The sequence below is a fragment of the Fusarium verticillioides genome, chromosome 9 (genome assembly GCF_000149555.1).
Source record: "Fusarium verticillioides 7600 chromosome 9, whole genome shotgun sequence".
NCBI lineage: Eukaryota > Fungi > Ascomycota > Sordariomycetes > Hypocreales > Nectriaceae > Fusarium > Fusarium verticillioides.
The window spans coordinates 582,363-602,987 of NC_031683.1; the positions used below are offsets into that span (position 1 = coordinate 582,363).

Genomic DNA, 20,625 nt, shown 5'->3' on the forward strand with positions numbered 1-20,625 from the left:
ATAGACATCGTTCGATGTCTTCACTTCATTTCATAGCTGAATCAAACAACCGTTCTTTTGAGTCAAGGCGATTTCAATTGGTTCTGGGTAAGCCTTCTCAAGTCAAGAAACGCTCGTCTATCGTATTGAGACTCAACCATGCTCAGACTGCATACACAGTACGGCGAGATAACCAGTTTGATGAAGCAGGCTCGCTTCTTTCCTCTCTCCTCTACGGTTGCCCCACAATCTGTGAGAAGACAACGCCAATTCTCAAAAGAGAAGACGGTCCGTGATAATACAGCAAGCGCAGTATCCAGGGCGGAAATTTCTTCCAGCAATAACCCGACGAGATGCTGTCGCCCAACTGTCATTTAAGGGTGTGACGCATGAAGCTGCGTCTACCCGTGCTGTACTTCCACCAATACATACTATTGGTCACTCAGTCAAGGGGTTCACCTAGAAACCTCTCGTGGCCCACTTAAGGACGAGGATAGACTGTTTGATGGCTGACCAAAACTCCGTTCAACTAGGATTTTATACCCTTGGTTGTAGCAATGATCTGTAGCGATCCGCAAAACAGTCGCGGGGAAGCTCGATATGAAGATCCGGAGGTTGGATCACATGCAGAGAACAATCTGAAACTGCTTCCTTAGCAGAAACATCGCAATGCCGCTGGGCCTATATTGGTTCTATGTCGGCTCCCGTTGGAGACTGAAATCGCAGTCAAGCCCGCCCCATGGCCGCTAAACCCAGCGGACGAGGCTTTGGCGTCTCGCAGTTGCATATCTCGACAACTTTTGCCTGAATAATTTCATGCTTGGACATGGCGTGCCGGCGTCACTACATGGACAAAATCCACAACAGTGACCGGTCAGAACTTACCATTTTGCCGTCTTGTCGACGGATGAGTCCCCGAGCTATGTATGACCAAAGCTGCAATGATGCAATTGCCAGGCAACATTGCTTCTGCTTCGGTCATCGGTCCTCGAAACCCGTAGCTCGTGTTGTTGAAAGATATCGGAGTACCTCAGCGTAGTACAGCAATCGTCCCCAATCATTGTTACTAGTACCGAGCTCATTGGCGATCTGAGACAACCGTATTGATCCATCTACGTACCCTGGGCAGCAGCCGCATCTCTCAGCCCAGAGCCTGTTCAAGGAATGTTCGTTGACTAAGACAGCTCAGGTGACAGGGCTCAGGGCTTTACGATTGTCGAATAAGCCCAAGCTCGACCGTAACAAGCCTTACTTGGGGTGTTACATAGTCTTCGATGTGGTGAGAGTATGGCGTCTCACGCTCGTGCCTTGCATTGATGAGCTGGAGTTTGTGCCCACCCATGTCTCTAAAAGGCACAGGAGAAGCAAGCATAGCCGAGAATGGCGGGTTTTTGATCTATAGGTAGAGAAGCAGAGACAGTTTCTGGAGTGTTCGACTGAATGACAGACATCCAGCAAGCTCGTACAAAAAACAGTATCTGGATGTAAAGCCAAACATGTTGTGGGGCGGTGGTCTATAATCTATAATGTCTGGATGCTTTGACGAGAGTGGATTCCCCTTGCTGGGCATTGTGATCTGCTGAACGTCCAAGAGACCTGTCAGGTATGACAACGTCAAAGGTGTTGGTAGGAGCGTATGGATATCGCCGGCAAGCGATGCCATGGCAAAAAGAGATGGGGTAGGCCCGGAGATCTCATCCAGAGCGACGCCGTGGTAGCTCAACCGCGGGAGACAGATCCTCCCGGCCGACCCACGGTCATCGGTACATTTCGGTCAGAATAACGTCGCTCATGCGTAGACGGTGTTCAGTGGGTGCTCAACTGAGTAGTCCACATTGTCTTCCGTTGCTTGGGGCGGATGCTCCGGTGAAGGACCGTATGTGAGATGGGAGGAAGTTTGGTGTTTGCATATCACGAAGTAAAGCATTGAATTCAACGAGGTTCTCTGTCAAGGTAGCTGTCAAACTCGTGTTATGGGGATATTCCTTTTTCGTGTAATGCCGTGCGATGCATTCCGTATTAAAATTAGCTGAGGCTGTTGCATAGCAGAGTAACGCTGAACGCTTGCCGTCAATGGTAGTGCGCCTCAGTACACCAGTGCTTGTGAGCGTTGCACTGCTGTGATGCGTTTCGCAATCCACCAGTCCTTCCTTATCTCCTTGACCTGCGATCATAATCGTCCCGTCCATGCCGATCCCTTTCTCTACCTCGGTCTCGACGGTCATGGCCACGGTCCCGATATCGGTTTCTATCATGATCTCTATCGCGCCGGTCGCCTTGACGGTCATCTCGTGGTTTGCGATATCGATCCCGGCTTCGATCTCTTGGCCGTGGACTCCGACTCCGGCTTCGTCGACGTGATGGCCCTTCATTATCGTGGGGTCTTGGAGGAGGTACATCATCCTTCTCCTGGTTCTGTCCACTGCGCCCCAATCTGCCTTTAATGTCCTCTTCGCCGTGAATCATTCTGTAATTACCGCCCGTAATCTTTTCTCCCTCATTCCGGTATTGTCGGCGCTTCTCGAGCTCATCGACACCTCCCCATCCACCTCGATGAGCAGTCGCCCTTCGCTTAGTGTTCGTATCCTTCCGCCACACGTCACTCAGTTTACTGACACTCTGAGAGAAGTCGACATGAATGCGGCGATCGTCGATGAGAACGTCCTGCATCTTGAAATAGGCTGCCTCGCATGACGCCTTGTCTTCGAATTCGATGAATGCATATTGTAAACTGTCGCCAGTCTTTTGGTCTCTGATAACTTCGCAACTCAAGATCTTGCCGAAACGGCCAAAGATGAGCTCCAGATCTTCATCGCCAGTCACGGGGTTCAGTTTGCAGACGAATAAAACGTTCTCGGGAGGTTTCACCTCTGCAAATGGCAAATCTCCCATCATTTCCAGAGTAAGAGCTTGCGCCTGTGCCTCGCGATTGCGACGCCTCCTTTCCAGCTCTTCCTCGTCGACACCGTCATCTGCGTGTAATGCTGCCTCATCTTCGATACGAACAGTCTTTAACTGCTGAGCGGTCGGAGGGGGACTCGAGCTCGGCTCCCGTAAGCCAGGCGGGTCAGGGTAGGGATCGTCCAGAATAACCGTATGCTTGATTCGAATGTCGATCAGCGGGTAGCCCTTCTCGTCCACAATCGCCTCATTGATCTTGTCCAGCACTTCAAAGCCTTCGACAACCTTTCCGAAGACCGCTGCCCTTCCATCCAAATAGTCCGTGTCTTCGCCTAATGTGACAATGAACTGAGATCCAGCCACACGTGTATCAGGATCGGACTGAAGGGGCGCCGTAGCCATGCTGACTGTTCCTCGCTCCAAGTGTTTCAACTTTGGGTGGAAGAAGGCTGGGAATGTTCGTTTCGCCGGGTCGCCGGATAGGTGACCCCATATTGAAGAGCCGCCATCGGATTCTTTGGAAAGAGGGCCGAGAGGATCGCCAGTTTGGAAAGAGAAGTTCTTCTGAACAGAGTGAACAGGGGAGAAGTTGTAGTATTTGGCCTTGCAGAGTTTCAGAAAGCTATATTATCTGTTAGTTCAGCGACTCGGTGGTAGTAATGAGGTGGTATCGGAACGACTTACTTTTCGCAAAGTTTGGGTGCATGGTCGACCAGAAGATCGATGACAATGTCGCCTTCACTGGTCTCCAAAAGAACTGACATGATAACCGATAGTATCTCCTCTTTTACGCGATGCCGAACCAACTGAATGAATGCGAAAAGAGGTTGTGAAGAAAAGGACGCGTTCTCCCAAGAATAGATGGAAGGTTGTATGAGGTAGCTGCTCCAGCCACTCACTGTCGCGAAGCTTTCGAGAAGGAGCCATTTGGGGGGTCTTCCGAAAGGCGCCACAGGTGGCGGTGATTAAATTACATAATCACACGATGACTTCAAGTTCACCAGAACAGCATCTCATTGTCGGTATGCCATATCCCCTCATAAGAGGTATAACGAGATTATTTTTCTCAGTAGTTTATATCTGGTCTTATATGATGTGTTCCTATACCACTCAGGGCCTGGCATCCGACGTCTGCCCTCTCGCTTCAATGATGCTCAAGATATTCCACCTAGATGTTCCTAACTTACTGAACAATTCGCATCTTGAGGGGCTCTGTATAGCTGAGCATTTCTTTCGTGAGAGTCTCACAGTCTCCCCGACCAGTATAATATACCGTGCGCCTTTCACAGGGTCAAAGAACCCCCTACAGTCAACAATCTTCAACAAGTCTAGCAAGCCTAGCAGGCTCAACTACCGATACTCTCTACCTATCAAGTCTGCAAGTGGACCAAACTCCAAGAAACGGCTCTCAGCTTTAATCCTTATCCTTGTTTTACCCAACCCACAAGAACCGCTAAAATGACGTTTTAACAAGAACCCTTACCTTTTGAACAGAAAAGTTTTCCTCTTTTCCTCAAGGGGGAAAAATACGTGAGACTGGCTTACACCAAAATCCACAGATATACCACAAAATCCAGTCTTGTGTTTTATTCCCCCTAGCTCTTGTTCTGACGATATGTAGAATGGAGTGCCAAGGGGGCGTATACATGGAGCAAAATGTCCGGATCGCCGACTGTCAAACCCCATGACCGGCAGGGATTCCTGTTTCTAGGTGAGACTCTCTGTTTCTGGAAGGTGAAGCTATCCCGATCTCGATGTTCCCGCACACTTGACCTGTTTACGTCATATCGTGACAAGGCTCTGCGTTTGACAGTCCGGGATGAAGCATCATATGTGCCCTATCAGATATGTGATAAGAAATGTCGTGGTTGTTTGATGAAACACCGTTGGAGGAGCGTTGTCGTTTCGCTGTGATGATCGACAACGGATTCCCATCCGTGATCTGAGGTGACGTCTCGGTGAACCGCGTAGAAAGTCATCCACGGGAGCGCTAGGGTAAGACTTCCGGGTAACGTTCTTCGAGGCTCAAAGTGGACGTGAAGGATCATGGTTATCCTGCTTGATAAGACGGGAATGACATGGTTTCCCCATAATGATGACCCTGCTTCGCCTTCAGCAATGACTGTTCACCCGGAGCAACTGCTCAACCATCAGTCAAAGCTCAGAGGCTGTTCCTTATTCAGTGATGTAACAATCACTAGAACCAAACCGCCCAGGCCACCCTACAGCATCATAGCATCCGCTTCGTCTTCAGCCGCGAGATATCGAAAAACCTGCTTGTCCATTAAGGTCACAGTCCCTGACGGTCATGCTACACTACCACACACTCACCTACACTCAACATCATTCACCTCTCGGTATGCACAACCTTCGTCGATCCTCAGGCCCAGACCGCATTAGCGGTGTACGCAGTGGCAAAAAAACTTGAACTCCCCGATCGTGATCGATTAAGCCCAAGTGCACTGGTAGCTCATATCAGAGACATTCTTAGCGCAGAACCGTTATCGTAAAAGAAGCGCCCGGGCGCTTAATTAGTTAAACAATTCTTGGGTTAGCGAGTGTGCAAGAGATGATCTTCATTTCCCCCAACGGGTTTTTGATGCAGCAGGGGAGGACTCAAAAGGACGATCTTTGTGGGTAAGACGCGTGTTTTTCTCGCTATCTATTTTTTGCAATTCCAATAACAGCGAGCGGGGCCGGCCGAACCTGCATTTGGGGGAGAGGGAGAAGTTCGGGGTAGACAAGTGTAATTGGATGTTTTGCATGTTGGGGTCATAGCATTCTTGGAGTTTTATGTGGTAGACCGGGTGATGATACCCGGGAATGCATTCACTTCACAGACATGGAAGATTGGATTGATAAGGCTGTTTTGCGAGATTGCATTCATTTACACTGTTTGATGCTATCGCTAACAAAAGACCAACTCCTCCTCGAGAGATCTTCATGACGGTAATAAACTTGTGGCGTTTTTTCATGCCTCCGAGATCCAGCGTGGCTTTCGCAAGAATGTAAATGAAAGGTTAAAAATAAGGAAAGCCACGGAGAGCGGATCCCACGATGTGCAGGTTGGTTCTGTAGAACCTAAAAATGAAGTAATAGACAAGAAGCGAATATTGTGTGTGTAAGTGAAGTGGGTATGGGGAAGAAACAAAGACGAATAGAATAAACCCCCAAAAGTCGCTTTTTCGCAAAGCATGCTTGTAGTATTTCCCTAGTCCGATATTGCCCAGAATGTGTAAGTTGTGAGCTTTTCCCTTCTCTTCCCAGCTCGAGTTGAGACCGTAAACGCCTTCGCCAATGCAGATAAAAACACAAGAGAGGTATTAGAATTAATGCCAAGTTTTGTTGTGTTGGAGGGGGGGCGTATGTTTGCCACCGCATAAGTCAACCATTGACATTGCGCGAGTATGTGTCGGCATGATGTGATGGCGAAAAGTATACGAGTAAATATTTTCAGTTTTACTCGTTTCCAGAGCTTCGTCGCCTTCGTCCGCTACGAAGCTCTTTCTCGGTCTCCATGAGTCTTGTCTGCACCCATGTTCTAAACGCCCGATCGGCGCGAACACTGCTGCAGTTGAGAAGCTCTGTCAAAGTGCGCTTGATGCTCTCGTTGACCTCCGAGAGGCGCTGCTCTTCTGCTGAAATCTCGTAGATGGTCTCCTCATCGGGAATTGTAGTGAGTTCATTGCGGTCTTCCCAGCCGCTGCAGCGGGCGTGGGAGCGCGAGTGGTGTCGTCCGCTCCGGGAGTGGCGCTTCGGTGAGGGCGGGAGCGAGAGGGATGAGGAGGATCGGGTTGGCGATGTGGATGGTGAGGAATAGTGGGAACAGCTTGACATGTTGAACTCGGGTCGGATCTGGTCGAGGCGATCGCATAGTTCTTGGTGTTGCTCTGTCAGAAGCATGTACTTCTGAAGAGCAAGGGTATATGATTGTGCGCCGGGGGAGGCCATTTTTGATGCTGAACTTGTTGAATATGAAGCTGGTGTGCTACTGATGCTCGATACTGATGTTGATCGGTTGTGCCCGGAGAAGAAATGGGGTCTCACGTCTAATGACGAGACCATCGAAGCGATTATGTAGTAATTGGGAGGAGGATGTATAAGATGGGGTCGCGGTTATAGTGTCGTCGCGAACACTGAGAGTCGAGTCGTCCAGTGTATAAATATTCTTGTGACCTTTTGCCGGTGCAGTGTATCGTAAATGCAAGCTGCAATGTAAGATGTAGTTACTAGGTGTCGATCGTCGGATAATCCGTTGTGGTTGCTCAAGCCTGAAGGGGGCCAATCTCAAGCTTGTATAGAAAACGTGTGGGTGGTGATATGATAGGATCTTGGAACGTCCACGATACACAAGCAGTCAACTGACTATATGTGAGGGTAAGATGTATGAGTATGAGGGATCAAGAATGGATGTGACGGGGGTGCTTGGTATAGTTATACTGAAGCTTGTCGATGGATGATAAGAAGTAGTATGATGCTCATGTTATGGGGGGAGCAGGGTGGTTCATTAATAAAGATATGGATTGGCACTCCCGCTAACTACGCTACGGTCGATGCGGTATGTAACTTACGGGAGGGGTCAGCAAATAGATTGGAACTGGACTGAACTGAACTGATTGAATTTGACTGAAGCTTGTAGGGGTATGTTAGAGTAGGGGTGAGTCTCAAATGTACCAAGTACGAGATCCAGGTACGCAAGTCCCCAAGCCTTGGAATGGGAAATGAAGGGGAATCTTCAGGTCTCAATCAACGAGTCAGCACCAGGAACCGCCATGTCTGGAAGTAGAAAATACAACCATCATCCCCCCTGTCAGCCATTTAGAGCCCTTGTCCACTGTAAGTCTAGCTCTTACACTCTGTTTTTTCTTCTCTCTCTCTATCGCCTTGCTTGTTCATTATGAGTTAAGACCGTGTCGTTCTAGCCGCTGAACGGCAAACTTGCACTCACTGAAGCTAGCCCGAAGCCACGGGGAGGGGGCGCCGGCCCCCTCCTATTGGGACACCTGGGAAATCAAGACGAGAAGCAGAACAGGGATTGACAGAAGATCCTGGGCATCAAGCTTTGGTTGTGGATCCGCTGGCAATGTGACGGGATGCGCTGCGATTATGATGTGTGCGCGGTGGGTGGTGTGAAGCCCTTTTTTTAGACTGGCCTATCCGTACTTCCACTGCACTGTACTCAGGTTTGGCACAGTGCTATTCCCAGTTTCTGTTCCGAGGCTCTTGAACAGAATGGAAGGGCCTGATGAGTTCTCACCGGGTTCCTTGGGTTGGGTTACTTTGGTGAGTTGTCGTTGACAACGTCAATCGCCGTGTGGCTCTCTCTCTCGCGCCATCGTCCACCTCAATGAGCATGATTTCAGAGGTTGATATCGAGACATTTGATGTCTTGCTACTCCCCAAAACGGTTGGTTGCTTATAAGCTCACCCAACGAGCAGCTAACCGATGTTCCAGGACATGGGACAACGAGGTTTTTCTTATTCATGGGTTTCCGATTCAGACTCGATCTAGAGCTCTTTTCCTTGCTTGATGTTACTGTAGATATATCATAGCGTACGTGGAGAGTGGATTGATTCCCCATTGATATGGAGACGCAGACTCGTTTGTCTGTGCCGGGCATGCATTTCACGATACTGTGCTATGCTTCCCCGGCCGAGCCCGCTAGAGTTGGCAAAGAAGCTTAGGACCCGGAGCTTAAGGGATAAAAACATTTAAGCAAATTAGCTTAAGTATAAGAGACTCTTTGCTAAATTTATTTTAGCACTCTAATTGCAGCCCTAAAGACGTTCTTACTCCTTGGATCAGACCCGGTCCGGAGTTTGAGCGAGATAGCTGATATTGAAGCACGATGCAGTGTTTGCATGCTTACTGCACACTATACGAATATTGATTGCTTGGCGGTGATATCTCGTCCAATAAAGTACAACACCGAAGCTGTCAATTCCCCCTCACTCATCCTCATGCGATTGATAGCGTTCTACAAGCAGCAATTCTTATGTAAAATAACTCTTCCAATACTTGTGCCGAGGACTCTGTGGCGCCGGGGATAGTAAGTGGTGCCCGTGCCATGGACGATTGGTATTGAGCTCTTTAATTCCTGACCAGAAAAACAGTGGATTCTGCTTCTCCAGGTCGTTTTTTACAATCTCTGCAGCTTATAGCCTAGAGATCCTTTCCCTGGGGTCACCGCCTGACCCCACGTGCAGAATATTCTGCAGCCGGTGAAAACAAGTGATTGCCTGATAAAAAGAACGTTGCAGTAGTTCCAAAAACCGGCAATGCAGGAATAGGTCACGATGGGAAACATGCGGCGTGTGTTGCAATATCCGCACGTACTCTAGATAGAGGATTTGCACATGGAGGGCTTGGGTGCTGCACTGTGCCGCTGAGCTCGGGTGATAAGGCACTCCAATTCCAATTCAGTTGGTGGATGGATGCCCTGTTTCCCGGGCTGCAACCCTCCCCCTCACTCGAAGCTGTAGAGCAGTTAAAACGGCTACAGGCGGGAGTTTTTCGTGGGTTGATAACGAGATATCGTGGGGTGATATGGTGTTGCGAACTGTCCAGGTTCCATCGTGACGAATTTGCTCGGCCGCTTGCGGACTTGTTGCAGCGATGGAGAAAAGAGACTGTACAACGCGTAATCCTCAATTCCCCGTCCTTGAAAAAAGTTGTGGACTCTTGCTTGAACCCTTGTAGTCCTCACGATAACGATTGAGGTGCTGGTGCTGTCCCCGGCTGCAGAGTAAATTGAAAGTCCAGGATGAGCCCCTGCAAGATTAGAGCTCTTCCCGAAATAAACAAGGGAGCTTATCCTAGATAGCTTTTAAGATGAGACGAAAAATATACATATTTTCGTTCTTTTTCTTGATTCACAGTTCAGCTCAACTCAACTCAATTGAATTGATGCGACATGGATGGATCATCAGTTGATTTTCAGGGGCGTTGCTCTCTTCTCGTCGTGATCGACTTGCTTGCATAGCCGATTACCGACGTATTGGTGGGAAAAGACACATGACGTTTCAAAACACCAACATCACCTCATAAAATCAATCCGCAAAAAGTAAGGTTTTTCTTTTTTTTTTTTCTGGGGAATCAATCGTAATCAGTACGAAACATGCCGATAGCTCGCCGGTTATCACATTCGTGGCTCAGAGCTTTCCAAGCTTCCACCTGATCTGCTAGTCCATGTCAATCGATCACCGGAACAAAGACTACAAAACTTCCGATAAGAAGCTTTCTCACGTAGGCACGTCTGATCGGATCGGCTTTGCATACATAGCACAAACGTTGACTGCCATTTCCTTGCCTTTGATTCGCTCCATGATGCAAGTGTTTCTCGGCAAACTACACTTTTCTGTCTAGGGTAATCGTCGGTGTGTGTCATTGACGGCTAGGAAAGTCTCTTTTGATATGCGCATTACGCAAGTGGTATGAAGTCTTTCGCATCAAGTGACGATGGGCAAAAGCTTCTGTTTGGATCGTGCTACACTCTGTACGCCTACGACGTACATCGACGTAGTATCAGGGAATTGAGGTTGTGTGTCAGCCTGCTTTTCGAGACAACTCATCTCCTCCATCGTCATCTTCAACACCTCCTTCAACAGGCGGCTTCAAGAGGTTGATCACTAATTGATAGAGCACAGTGCAAAGTTTGTACCATCGAAAGCTTCAATCTATTCGGAGACACTGCCAACTTTCACAGAGTCTTCTCAGCGCTACTCCCCCGCTAAGAAGGCGAGTGCAATGAGGGACCATCGACAACCTGAACAATAGTGTCGTGCCTGAGCGTACATTCCAGTCCGCGGCCTCCACCGTCACTCTCCTGAACCTCCTACACCCAGATCATCTTCAAGTTGAGGCCACTGATCCCGTGGCTCTTTGTCCGTCCATCCCCAAGGGCGCCACGTTCTTGGCCGGGCAAGAGAGCTACACCCCAGGGCATCTGACCAACCTGACGGGATTCCAACTACCAACAGGATAATAAGCACCTATCGCTATTGAGCGCGGGGCAAAGCCAATCATCAGCCAAGATCGCTAGCTTGTCAACTTCTAGATTGTGCCCTCCTCTGGAGCCAACCCTTTTCGCCTTTCCCCGCAACTCAAACCCAATTGCCTTCAGGGGTCTCGGAGGCTGACGCTGGCGTCCTATGGATAATTGAGTGTCCAATGGCAATGGCCTCGAAAGTCTGGGCCAACCTGTAGTGCAGGTCTGTACCTGGGAGGCAACAAAGTTGTTGGGGAGTTTGCCATATCTTCAATCTGTGCAATTGGCCATTTCTTCAAGAGAAACAGAAGTTTGTTAAAGAGGTTCTGCGGGGTCAGCTAATCGTGGGCCCATGCTTTGAGCAGAGTTCAGAGGTATCATCATGGTTGACACGCAGTGGTGTGACTTTCCCCATACCCGAGCTCAAGTGACATATCGATATCATGCAATTGCCTTGCCCGTTGCATCCGAGTCTTCAAGTCTCTGATACGTCAAAAAAATCCCATGACAAATACAGCCAGCCGAGCGGTACCTAACCACGAACTGCATGGCCACAGCGCTTATCGTGAGTCGATTATCAGTCGAGTGGCACAACGCTTCACAAGCAAGTGTAACTGTGATGTGGTTTCTGTAACAATAGTTTGGCAGTTGAGTCGTTCAACTTTTGTGCTTTTCGGAGGTCCCGAGTTATCACGATGCTGCATTCTGTATAGATAATTCATGGTGAGACATCCGAATGTCGCCGGTTGACGCCGACTTCACGACTGGAATGCAGAGGAGCCATCCCTTTGACAGGCTGCGCTATCCTAACTGCCGCCCTCTATTGATATGAATTGAGTATAGTGTCTTTCTGGAATCCAAAGGCTCGGTTATGTTCTGGAAACTTTGCAGATGTGGATAGCGACATTGTCGTTGTAAAAAGGACCCTGTTGAACCTCCCGCTTTGGGATTGGGAATTGTATCACCTCGACGGCGAGTCCGTTAGCCTGGCACTGATCCAGAAACGCTTGAAACGTCTTCTCGTTGCGTTGTGTCGCTGAGATAAAAACCTCCACATGTGGATGAAGGTCAAATACCTCACGCAGAGTTCCGATTAGGGCTCTTATCACGCTCTTGTCGTAAGTAATATCGGCGCCTAGCACGACATCAATAGGACGTCCACCATTCCACTTCTCCTCTTCGGTGCCCATGAGAGCGTGCCCCCATTTGACGTCCATTGGAGTTACCTGAGTGGAATCCTGAAGGTCATTGAGGAAAAGGTTATCGGGAAGGTTGTTGATCACATCGTCAGAGCCATCTGATGCGATCACATGTTGAGAATCGAGAAAGGTGGCGCAAAGGATAGAAAGGTATCCTGTACCAGCTCCCAGTTCCAAGACTCGCCTTCCCTTGACAATGTGTCTGTTCTGGCAAAGGTATGACCCCAAATGAAGGGCAGCTTCCCATGTGCGAAGACCAGTGGTCCCCGAGCCTGAGATGAGAGAGTGGTTCTCAAGAAGGGTGATGTGAGGCGCCCGGGGGCTGGGCTCTGAGTTGTTTTTGCATAACTCAGAGAGATGGTATGTGACATAGGACTTTTGCTGAGCAGAAGTAGCTTCTGAAGGCAATGGGTTTGCGAGAAAGAGTGAAAGCGCAGACATCAAGTCGTCAGATACGCCCTGTGTATGTCAGCAACTGATGAGAAAAGAAGTAAACAGAGTGATGCTAGCGACGATGACTTACATACTCTTCCCAATCATCTATACTAGCTTCAATTCTAGACATGAGTTCTTTGAGAACGCGAAGCTGAAACCGCGGAGGAGGGCCATATCTCACGGCTCCATCGGCGAATAGCCTCTCATAAAACGCATCTTGAACTTGAGAAGTCTTCAACAGTGAAGCTTCCGGATAGTCCAAGTCAGACTGGAGCTGGAGATACTGATGACAGAACCGGTCAACTTGTTTGGAACTTGACGACATTTTGGAGGGGAATGGAACGGCTGTTTGTTGATTTCGTATATTTCGTATAAACTACGTGAGAAACATCGTGGAATCATTGCAGACTCAACTCAATTGTGGACTTGAGTGGCCTGACGACACTATCTCCACCAAAGACTGGAGTTGAAACTTGGACATCTCCAACTTGAGAGGCCGAAGCTGTCCCTAATACCCGACTATTCCCAGGCTCTCTCAGCCGAAGATTGTCCGACTACCTCCACGTGATTTCGATGCAAAAAAACCCTTGTGTGTTGACGCCTCAGAATCGAGGCACTAAATCGCGCACATTCAACGCAGATTAGGGTTGGACCAAATTAAGCGACCAAAGTTGGATTTTCAGTGTGACAACTTCATCAACCGAACGATCTCACCCATCAACGCCCAGTCTCTCCACCGTCAACTAACCCCCAGAGACCATCACGACAATCGGCAAAAATGGCGGACAACGACTCCCCCGTCACCCTCCGAACTCGCAAGTTCATCCGCAACCCTCTGCTGGGCCGCAAGCAGATGGTCGTGTGAGTGATACCCTCAGATTTCTTGATGATGCCGTCTCCCGCATCGCGTTTCGTCGATACCTTCACCTGAGTCGATGCTTGAAACTCGCCTGCCTCTGCCTCTCTTTTTTCCCGCTCGATATATCGCTGTTCTGCACGATTGTACGCCACTTGACGAATTTATCGAATACCGTTTGCAGAAATTGGGAACAGGCGGGCATTAAGCATCGATGATGGGATACGATGGGACACGACATGGGGACATGTCATTGTGTGCTTGGGAACTCGTGGGCTGACCGGCGATTGCGTTTTAATAGTGACATCCTCCACCCCAACCGTGCCAACATCTCCAAGGAGGAGCTCCGTGAGAAGCTCGGTTCTCTCTACAAGGCCCAGAAGGACCAGATCTCCGTCTTCGGTCTCCGAACCCAGTTCGGTGGCGGCAAGACCACCGGCTTCGCTCTCGTCTATGACTCTCCCGAGGCCATGAAGAAGTTCGAGCCCCAGTACCGATTGGTGCGGGTTGGTCTCGCCACCAAGGCCGAGCGTGCCTCCCGACAGCAGCGTGCGTTACAGACATTCTCAACAGTAGCAAGGGTTAGTCAGGCTGACAGACAACTACAGGCAAGCAGCGCAAGAACCGACAAAAGACCCTCCGTGGTACGGCAAAGGTCAAGGGTGCCAAGGCCAAGAAGGAGAAATAAACGACTCGATGACTTGGCTTGGGCTTGTGTATATCCTCGGGCTGGTTGGGGAGCAGCTATGGCTGCGTGCATGCGGTGGTGCGTCCATTTACGGTCCATCCTCGTCGGCGTCGGCATCGGCATAGGGTACAGGGACTTGCTGGGCGGAACGGCGAGGGGCTACTCTGGACTCGATGAGGAGGATTGCTTTCACCGGCGTCTTTTCTCAATTACACTAGCATGAAATCAATGGTGTTCTTCGGGTTTCGGACCAAAATCAAAAATAACAACGTCTCTGGTTTACGCGGGTTTTCACATTTTGGCTCTACGGTTCGTGAATGCGTGACTCATTACTTTATATCACTGCGAAAGAAAGGTATGCAAGCGAAAACCAAATGTCTCTAATCAATCAGATGCCGCCCAGCAGCATGAGGGTATCAACACGTCTATCCAAAACTCCAAACTCCACCCAATGCATCTTCAAATCAACTCTCACCACAATCCTCCATATATCAACATAGCCAAACCCAATGCGATCCCCACAACGACCTTCCAGTGCACAATCTCAGCTTGTCGGCCCTCAGCGCCAGCCTTGTACACGGGGATGTGCCATCCACAGCGCTCCTTTCCATCTCTTGTCTTGCATTCGTAGTATGTTGTTTGCGCCCAGCCCATGCTCGCCAGCTGCTCTGCTTGATCGGGGGCAGCTGTGACGGGAGGGTTGAAGACAGATGGGTTGGCGTTGTTTCTGTCTTGTCTCTCTTCGAAGAATGAACCGCCGGGAAGATCTGGAAGACCTGTTGTGTCTGGGAGACCGGGGGAGAGTGTAGGTGCAGGTTGAGGTTCTGGGGTCTGTGTAGGTAGACAGAAGCCCATATTCAACATAGCGAGGAGGGTGAAGATGTAGTTGAGAGGTAACATGATTGCGGTATTGCTTTGCTTTGAAGTTTGTATGCTTGTATATCCAAAATATCTCGTATAAGTTGGTTGATTTCTGTCCCAAAGTGGTAGATAAACGTCTCAACAGGTTGATATCGTCGTTATATACCCGTCTTAACCAAGCGGTTCACGGTTCTCCAACGAACACAACAGCAGTAGTCACAATTTCACAAAGCAGAACAAATTACAAAAAAGGACCGACAGACCTCACGTTCCATGCCCCGAACAATATACTTATTTCCCCCCCAAGAGAGCCCCATGAACATTCAAACCACGCGACAACAGCCAACGGCTGCTCAGCGAAAAGTGCTCATGAGACGCTAGAACAGAGACAAAAATTAGGCTTAACTGGTAGATTTCAGGCAAGATACGAAAAGATGGTGGGTTGGTTCGCTGCATCATCTGCTCGCTCAGACGACTTGGTTGGCTGAGGTGCCCTGCTCGTGATGCAGCTAGGACTGCGCTGAGACAGGCACTGGGGCTAAAGGACGGGTTCGTGATGGTCCTCACATGAGACGCTGGGCATTATTTAAGAATGAGATGGAGAGTAGTGATTTGAGTTTCGTGAATCTTGGCCTTTTTTTCAAGCTTGTTTCTTGTTTCTCTATGCTACTTTTATTAAGGTGCAGAATTTTAACCAGCTTCGTCTTTTGTCTTGAGCCATACACTGGGCTGACACGCTATGCTTCCCCAACGCCATGTTCCCTAAAATACAGAATGTTTTGATATAAGCTACCTTTTGACAATCCTTTCCATCTCCTTGCTGCTCAAAATGAAATAAAGAGGTGGAGCGCTCAATGCAAAAGAGCCTGTCTCACCCGTTCCAGTACTTCCATAACGCGGAACCATCCCGTGTCTGTCAGAACTTTCGTGTGGTCTTCCTACGTCCCTTAATCTGACTATAAGCACTCGTCGACACCCCTCGAGCCACTGGAGCAGATGTTTGTCCACGTGTAGTTCGGCTTTGCACAACTGTTGTCTTCTTCGCTTCCGTCGCAGGTAGACTCCTTCCACGGCTTCGTGTGTTCACTTCGCTCTGTTTCTTCTGCACCCAACCTGAACCCTGTGGCAGTGGAGAATCCTGATAAGTCTCGTCCTCGCTATCTTGGGCATAGTCCTCGGCATATTGCACTGATACTGGACTAGAGCTCAGTTCGATAACCTGGCTGCCCTCTGGGATGGCGAACTGCGATTCTTGCTTCACTTTCTGTGATGTTGGTGGTGTCGTAGCACGTTGAGGTTCAGATGCTTCAGGCTTGGATCCCTCGCTCTTAAACGAACGCACCAGGGGGCTCCCCTTCTGAGATTCCGGTTGTGTCGCATTTAGTAATAAGCTCCGTAAAGATTTGTTGCGATCCGGTGAACGATCAGACTCCTCGCCCTCATCCAACTTTCGCATCGCCTCTTCGTAATCCCCATCTTTCTTTTCAGACTTGATGAACTGGGGCACTGACATCTGACTGAACTTCAAAGGACTCTGTGTCTGCCTTGCTGTATGAAAGATTTCCTCCAGTGAGGGAAAGGGACTGCTGCTTCTCGGACGGGAATTGTTCGTTACTTGTGGGCTAGCGCTTCTCCCGTGAGGATCATCAACTATGCCTCCCTCAACTGATTCTTCAATTCGCTCCTCTGGAAGGCCGTCAAGGCCGCTGGCTGATGGGGGTTGCCGCCCACTGCGAACGCTACCCGCAGATGGGGGCACCACCAACAGACGATGGTCAACAACTACGCCGTCCTTTGTCGGCAGTGGTGGCAGTTCTGGCGACGGTATAGTATCAGGAATAACAGCGTCCCAGCTACCTTCAGCAGTCGGTACTGGCTCTCCTTCAGACTCCTTTGCATCTTTCGCTCCATCCGGCTCATCATTACCTGCCTTGTCCTCCTCCTCATTATCCTGTTTACCCTTATCCGAATCACGCGACAAAAGAGATTGCAACTGGGACATGGATGCTTGCATAGATTCCCGTAGTTGGTGGATATGACTGTCAAATTTACCCCACGGCCCAGCAGGCTGAACAAAGCTGCTCATCGGACTGTCGTTTCCGGAAGGCGGAAACTCAAGCCGTGGTGGTTGCTGGCCAGAAGGGATCGATGTCGATTTGTCGGTTCCTGAGGGTTGTCCTTCAGTTTCCTGTCCCCTCAAATCGGCCTCGGCCTCGGCTCTCACTTTCTGCGTATCTAACTCCTCAGCCATAGTCTCATCGGGATCTGTTCTCGCGCTAACCTTGTTGTTCGCCGTGGAATTTCCATTCTGTACGGGTTTGTTCTGCTCGGCCTGAAGCTTTATGCTCTTAGCAGAAGTCTCCAGCATAGTAGGTGGCGGTGCTGGCTGGACCAGTCTCGGGTCGGACATTTCTGTCCACGGAATCTCTCTTCGGCCGTCGTCCTCTTCGTCTTCATCAAGGTCTGGTGCTTCGAACTTTGCATAGATCCGTTGACCTGTGTGTTCGTCGTATTCCTTGTCGTTTCCCTCACGGTCCCTCATCGCTAGTAGGACATGCATGCGGTTGTCCTCGCTGATCGAAAGGATAAGCCCGGTCATTTGCACCATTTCGGGCTGCCAGTTGGTCGCCTTGGACATAACTAACTGCTTCCAGGTGGCTACCATTCCTGGCTTCATATCAGACAGCGAAAGACTGGGCAGCGTCGTGACATCTGAGGGCAGCGAAGGGAGGTCATCTGTGTCTGTAAACTGACTCTCTTCGGGACGGTGCTTGGTTGGGATGTCATCATAGTTCAACACAATGTCTTCATCACCATTTGCTCCTGTCCCAAAAGAACCCTCGCGTGACTCTTCTTCGTCGTATTCTCCGTCATAGCCACTCTTGTTCTTTCGCTTCTTGTTCTTTTTCTTCTTCCTTTGACTGTTGTCGTTCCACTCTTCATCACCATTCCATTGCTGAGAATCCTCTTCGTAGTAGCTCTCATCGTTAAAATTCTGCGATGCTCTCTTTCGCTTCCTCATTGATCCATATTGTTGTTGGGGGTCCCATCGCTGTACGAACGGGAATGGTGGCTCGCTCAACACGACGTCATTATGGCAGCATTCGACAGCCCGGTAAGAGATCTTCTTTCGCCATGCTTCAGGGTCTTCATCCGGTTGCTCTTCTGCTGGTTTGTCATCCTTGACCTTGTCTTCTTCAACCTGAACTCGCGGATTTTGTAGAGGTTTCACATTCTTCATCAGACTGTCGCGAAGCTTGTCTTCTTCCGCTTTGTTCTTTGGGTTCTTTATTCCAAGAGCGCCGAGGAGAAGTCGTCGTCCAGCTCCCATGTCGACTTTGTGGCGGCGCTGAGCCGGCATAGGCTCTTCTTCGACTGGGGCTAGGTCTTGGCTCGTAGTGACGGCTGGTGTTTCTTCTTCGACTTCGATTTCGACTATCATAGGTCTGGTCTCCTTGTTTGGTGCGTCCTTGGGTGGCCTTGATTCATCCTCTTGCTCATCACTCACGACGCTGAGAAGTGCCCGCTTTCTAGCCAGGAGCTCAGCTTCTTCACTTGCAGTACCGTTGACGGACGGTTGAGACGGCGTATCCTCCAGCGCCTGTATAGCCTTGAGTCTCTTGGCGTCTCGTTTCCGGGCATTCCTCTTCTGCGTCCTCGCCAGTCCAGTTCCAGGTGGCTTCGGCCCCTGAGTGGGTTCTGATGCTGCTTTGGCAGTTTGCCCACTGGCCCTGGGCTCGGGCTCGGTTTTCGCTGGAGGTTGCGGTTGCGGTTGCTTCGTTTGAGGTTGCCTTTTTGACGAAATCTCCTCGGGCTCTGACTCCGAATCGGATTCACTTGAGCTAGAGTCTGAGTCGCTTGAACTGTCACTGCTGTTATCCGAGTCACTTTCAGCGGAGTCTTTGGTAGCCTCAGCGCCGTTGCTTGAATCGGAACTAGAATCTGAATCCGAGTCGGAGTCAGAATCACTCGAGTCCGAGTCTTCAGAGTCTTCTTGGGTAGTCTTGGCTGGCCGCGAAGGTGTCGCCGGGGCCGGGAAATCCGAGTCGTCACTTGAATCGTCGTCCGAATCGTCGGAGTCGCTATTCGATTCTGAATCCAATTTCTTCTCCATGTCCACATCATACTCAGCGTCAGAATCAGGATCGGAGTCAGAGTCTGAACTGCTGCTAGAGCTCGATGTATCTTCCTCCTCATCAGGGACTTCACTAATCAAAGGTCTTGATATTTGATCCTGAGACACGCGCGGCGTACTGACAGGCGCTGACTCTTCTTCGATCTCCTGAATCAGAGGGCGCGTTGCGTCCTTATGTTCCGCCTGACCAGGGAGGAGCAATACTCGATCCTCTGGATCCTCTTCTTCTTCATCGGCAGGCTGATCGGGTGACAGCGCATCTGGAAACCCAGGTCCAAGAAGAACTCGTTCGAGCGCTTCATCGTAGTTGATCACGGGCTTGTTGGCTTCGGCCAATTTTTCGTACGTTTTCCGCAGATCCTTGTTTCGGTTCATCTCATCTTGTAGCGTGGACACTGGTGTCAACGGAAATGCAGCTCGTAGTGCTGTGATCTTGTCAAGCCACGAAACGTCGAATCCGTGTGTAGGCAGAAGTGATTGGGGATCTTGGCTGTCGTCTCCCGAGAGAAGAGTTTCCTGTTCCTTGGCAGGCGTTTGCTCGACTATGGCATTGTCTTCTTGTAGAAGTCTCAGCTCGTCAGAAAGATCCGCATCCAAGTCGTCCTCGTCAATACTTTCTGCGTCGTCTTCATCCTCTTCGTCGGCGGCGGTCTCTGCGTGGGCTTCTTCTATAGATTGGAACTCGTTTTCGTCCTCAAGGTCCTCATCCTCGTCCTCGTCTTCGAGTTGGTCGCTGTCCATGAATCTTACTCTCATACGAACACTGCCTGGTTCCCCCATTTCAGGGGCTTCAGAGTCTTCGAGCAAGAGCTGCTCCGACTGGTCTTCTTCGTCCGCATATGAACCATCATCGTCGTCCTCGTCGAGCTCTTCTTCATGCGTGATACGTGCTCGTTTTCGAGGTGGTAGGTCAAGTGCCGGACGATCGCGTGGCGCCCTTAACCAAGGCCTTCCAAAAGCAAGTCCATCGATAAGATGCTTTCCATCGTAGGATATCTGGTGTCGGCCGCTCAGTTTTCGTCGTCGTAGATCGTCGGTAGAAAGTGATCTTATTCTGTGAAACTATTAGTATGCGAAACATCGAGGGAAGAGCAGCAGGTCGTACAAAACTTGGTCGTCCTCTTTCAAAACTTTGCCGACAGGCTGGAAGTGTAGCAGCTCGAAACTATCGCCCTTGCCATCATACAGCTCGACAACATAGTCCTCAAGGCCCCAATCGCCACTCTCGAGTGGCACTACCTCGTTGACCAGTGCGAGGAGCCTCGCCACAGTCAAATCGTCGTTTGCGACGCAAGGCCATACGAGCTTGACTTCGGGGACTGCATGTCTGCGGATGACGAGCCGCAAACGAATTGTTGTGGACATTATGGGGAGTTTCTTTTGTATCTTATGATAGCATGATTATAACTGAAGCGTAAAGAGCGAAGAAGAACCAAAGCGGTTAATAAATGCAAAATTGGGCGCGAAAAGAAGTTGAAGATGCGATTTTGGAGAAGCTTGACACGCGCCGGCAGAGAAAAGAGCTAGGCCTGTAAAATCGTCACAATAGCACCTTCAGCGGCAAGGCCCGACCCACTATCAAC

The 20,625-nt window shown here is 49.8% G+C and overlaps 7 protein-coding genes across 10 annotated transcripts; 1 reads left to right on the forward strand and 6 right to left on the reverse strand.

Annotated features, from left to right (window-relative positions):
* Nucleotides 1–899: 899 nt before the first annotated feature.
* Nucleotides 900–1,091, reverse strand: FVEG_11165 (hypothetical protein; the record flags this gene model as incomplete). The annotated part of the gene is made up of 1 exon (XM_018900336.1): nucleotides 900–1,091. The coding sequence occupies one exon, from the start codon at nucleotides 1,089–1,091 to the stop codon at nucleotides 900–902; it is 192 nt and encodes a 63-aa protein (XP_018758595.1).
* Nucleotides 1,092–2,130: 1,039 nt separating this feature from the next.
* Nucleotides 2,131–3,644, reverse strand: FVEG_11166 (peptidyl-prolyl cis-trans isomerase-like 4; the record flags this gene model as incomplete). Its single annotated transcript, XM_018900337.1, has 2 exons — nucleotides 2,131–3,502; nucleotides 3,565–3,644. 2 exons carry the CDS (start codon nucleotides 3,642–3,644, stop codon nucleotides 2,131–2,133), a joined length of 1,452 nt encoding a protein of 483 aa, XP_018758596.1.
* A 234-nt stretch (nucleotides 3,645–3,878) lies between these two features.
* Nucleotides 3,879–7,785, reverse strand: FVEG_11167 (hypothetical protein). The gene is made up of 2 exons (XM_018900338.1): nucleotides 5,212–7,785; nucleotides 3,879–5,153 (listed from the first exon to the last, which is right to left on the reverse strand). The coding sequence occupies exon 1, from the start codon at nucleotides 6,943–6,945 to the stop codon at nucleotides 6,340–6,342; it is 606 nt and encodes a 201-aa protein (XP_018758597.1). The 5' UTR covers nucleotides 6,946–7,785; the 3' UTR covers nucleotides 3,879–5,153; nucleotides 5,212–6,339.
* Nucleotides 7,786–9,821: 2,036 nt separating this feature from the next.
* On the reverse strand, nucleotides 9,822–12,954 carry FVEG_11168 (hypothetical protein). 2 transcript variants are annotated; one of them, XM_018900340.1, is made up of 2 exons: nucleotides 12,595–12,954; nucleotides 9,822–12,526 (listed from the first exon to the last, which is right to left on the reverse strand). In XM_018900340.1, the coding sequence occupies exon 2, from the start codon at nucleotides 12,506–12,508 to the stop codon at nucleotides 11,738–11,740; it is 771 nt and encodes a 256-aa protein (XP_018758599.1). In that variant the 5' UTR covers nucleotides 12,509–12,526; nucleotides 12,595–12,954; the 3' UTR covers nucleotides 9,822–11,737. The 2 variants fall into 2 exon arrangements, with proteins under 2 accessions (XP_018758599.1, XP_018758598.1); XM_018900339.1 differs by having other exon boundaries at nucleotides 12,591–12,954.
* Nucleotides 12,955–13,107: 153 nt separating this feature from the next.
* FVEG_11169 (30S ribosomal protein S24e) lies at nucleotides 13,108–15,030 on the forward strand. 2 transcript variants are annotated; one of them, XM_018900341.1, is made up of 3 exons: nucleotides 13,108–13,363; nucleotides 13,660–13,907; nucleotides 13,967–15,030. In XM_018900341.1, the coding sequence occupies exons 1-3, from the start codon at nucleotides 13,281–13,283 to the stop codon at nucleotides 14,044–14,046; spliced, it is 411 nt and encodes a 136-aa protein (XP_018758600.1). In that variant the 5' UTR covers nucleotides 13,108–13,280; the 3' UTR covers nucleotides 14,047–15,030. The 2 variants fall into 2 exon arrangements, with proteins under 2 accessions (XP_018758600.1, XP_018758601.1); XM_018900342.1 differs by having other exon boundaries at nucleotides 13,341–13,907; nucleotides 13,967–14,342.
* Nucleotides 14,405–15,371, reverse strand: FVEG_11170 (hypothetical protein). Its single transcript, XM_018900343.1, has one exon. It carries the CDS (start codon nucleotides 14,944–14,946, stop codon nucleotides 14,518–14,520), a length of 429 nt encoding a protein of 142 aa, XP_018758602.1. The 5' UTR covers nucleotides 14,947–15,371; the 3' UTR covers nucleotides 14,405–14,517.
* Nucleotides 15,372–15,524: 153 nt separating this feature from the next.
* Nucleotides 15,525–20,540, reverse strand: FVEG_11171 (hypothetical protein). Of its 2 annotated transcripts, XM_018900345.1 has the most exons (3): nucleotides 20,148–20,540; nucleotides 17,189–20,096; nucleotides 15,525–17,142 (listed from the first exon to the last, which is right to left on the reverse strand). In XM_018900345.1, the coding sequence occupies exons 1-3, from the start codon at nucleotides 20,405–20,407 to the stop codon at nucleotides 17,128–17,130; spliced, it is 3,183 nt and encodes a 1,060-aa protein (XP_018758604.1). In that variant the 5' UTR covers nucleotides 20,408–20,540; the 3' UTR covers nucleotides 15,525–17,127. The 2 variants fall into 2 exon arrangements, with proteins under 2 accessions (XP_018758604.1, XP_018758603.1); XM_018900344.1 differs by having other exon boundaries at nucleotides 15,525–20,096.
* Between the last annotated feature and the right edge of the window lie 85 nt (nucleotides 20,541–20,625).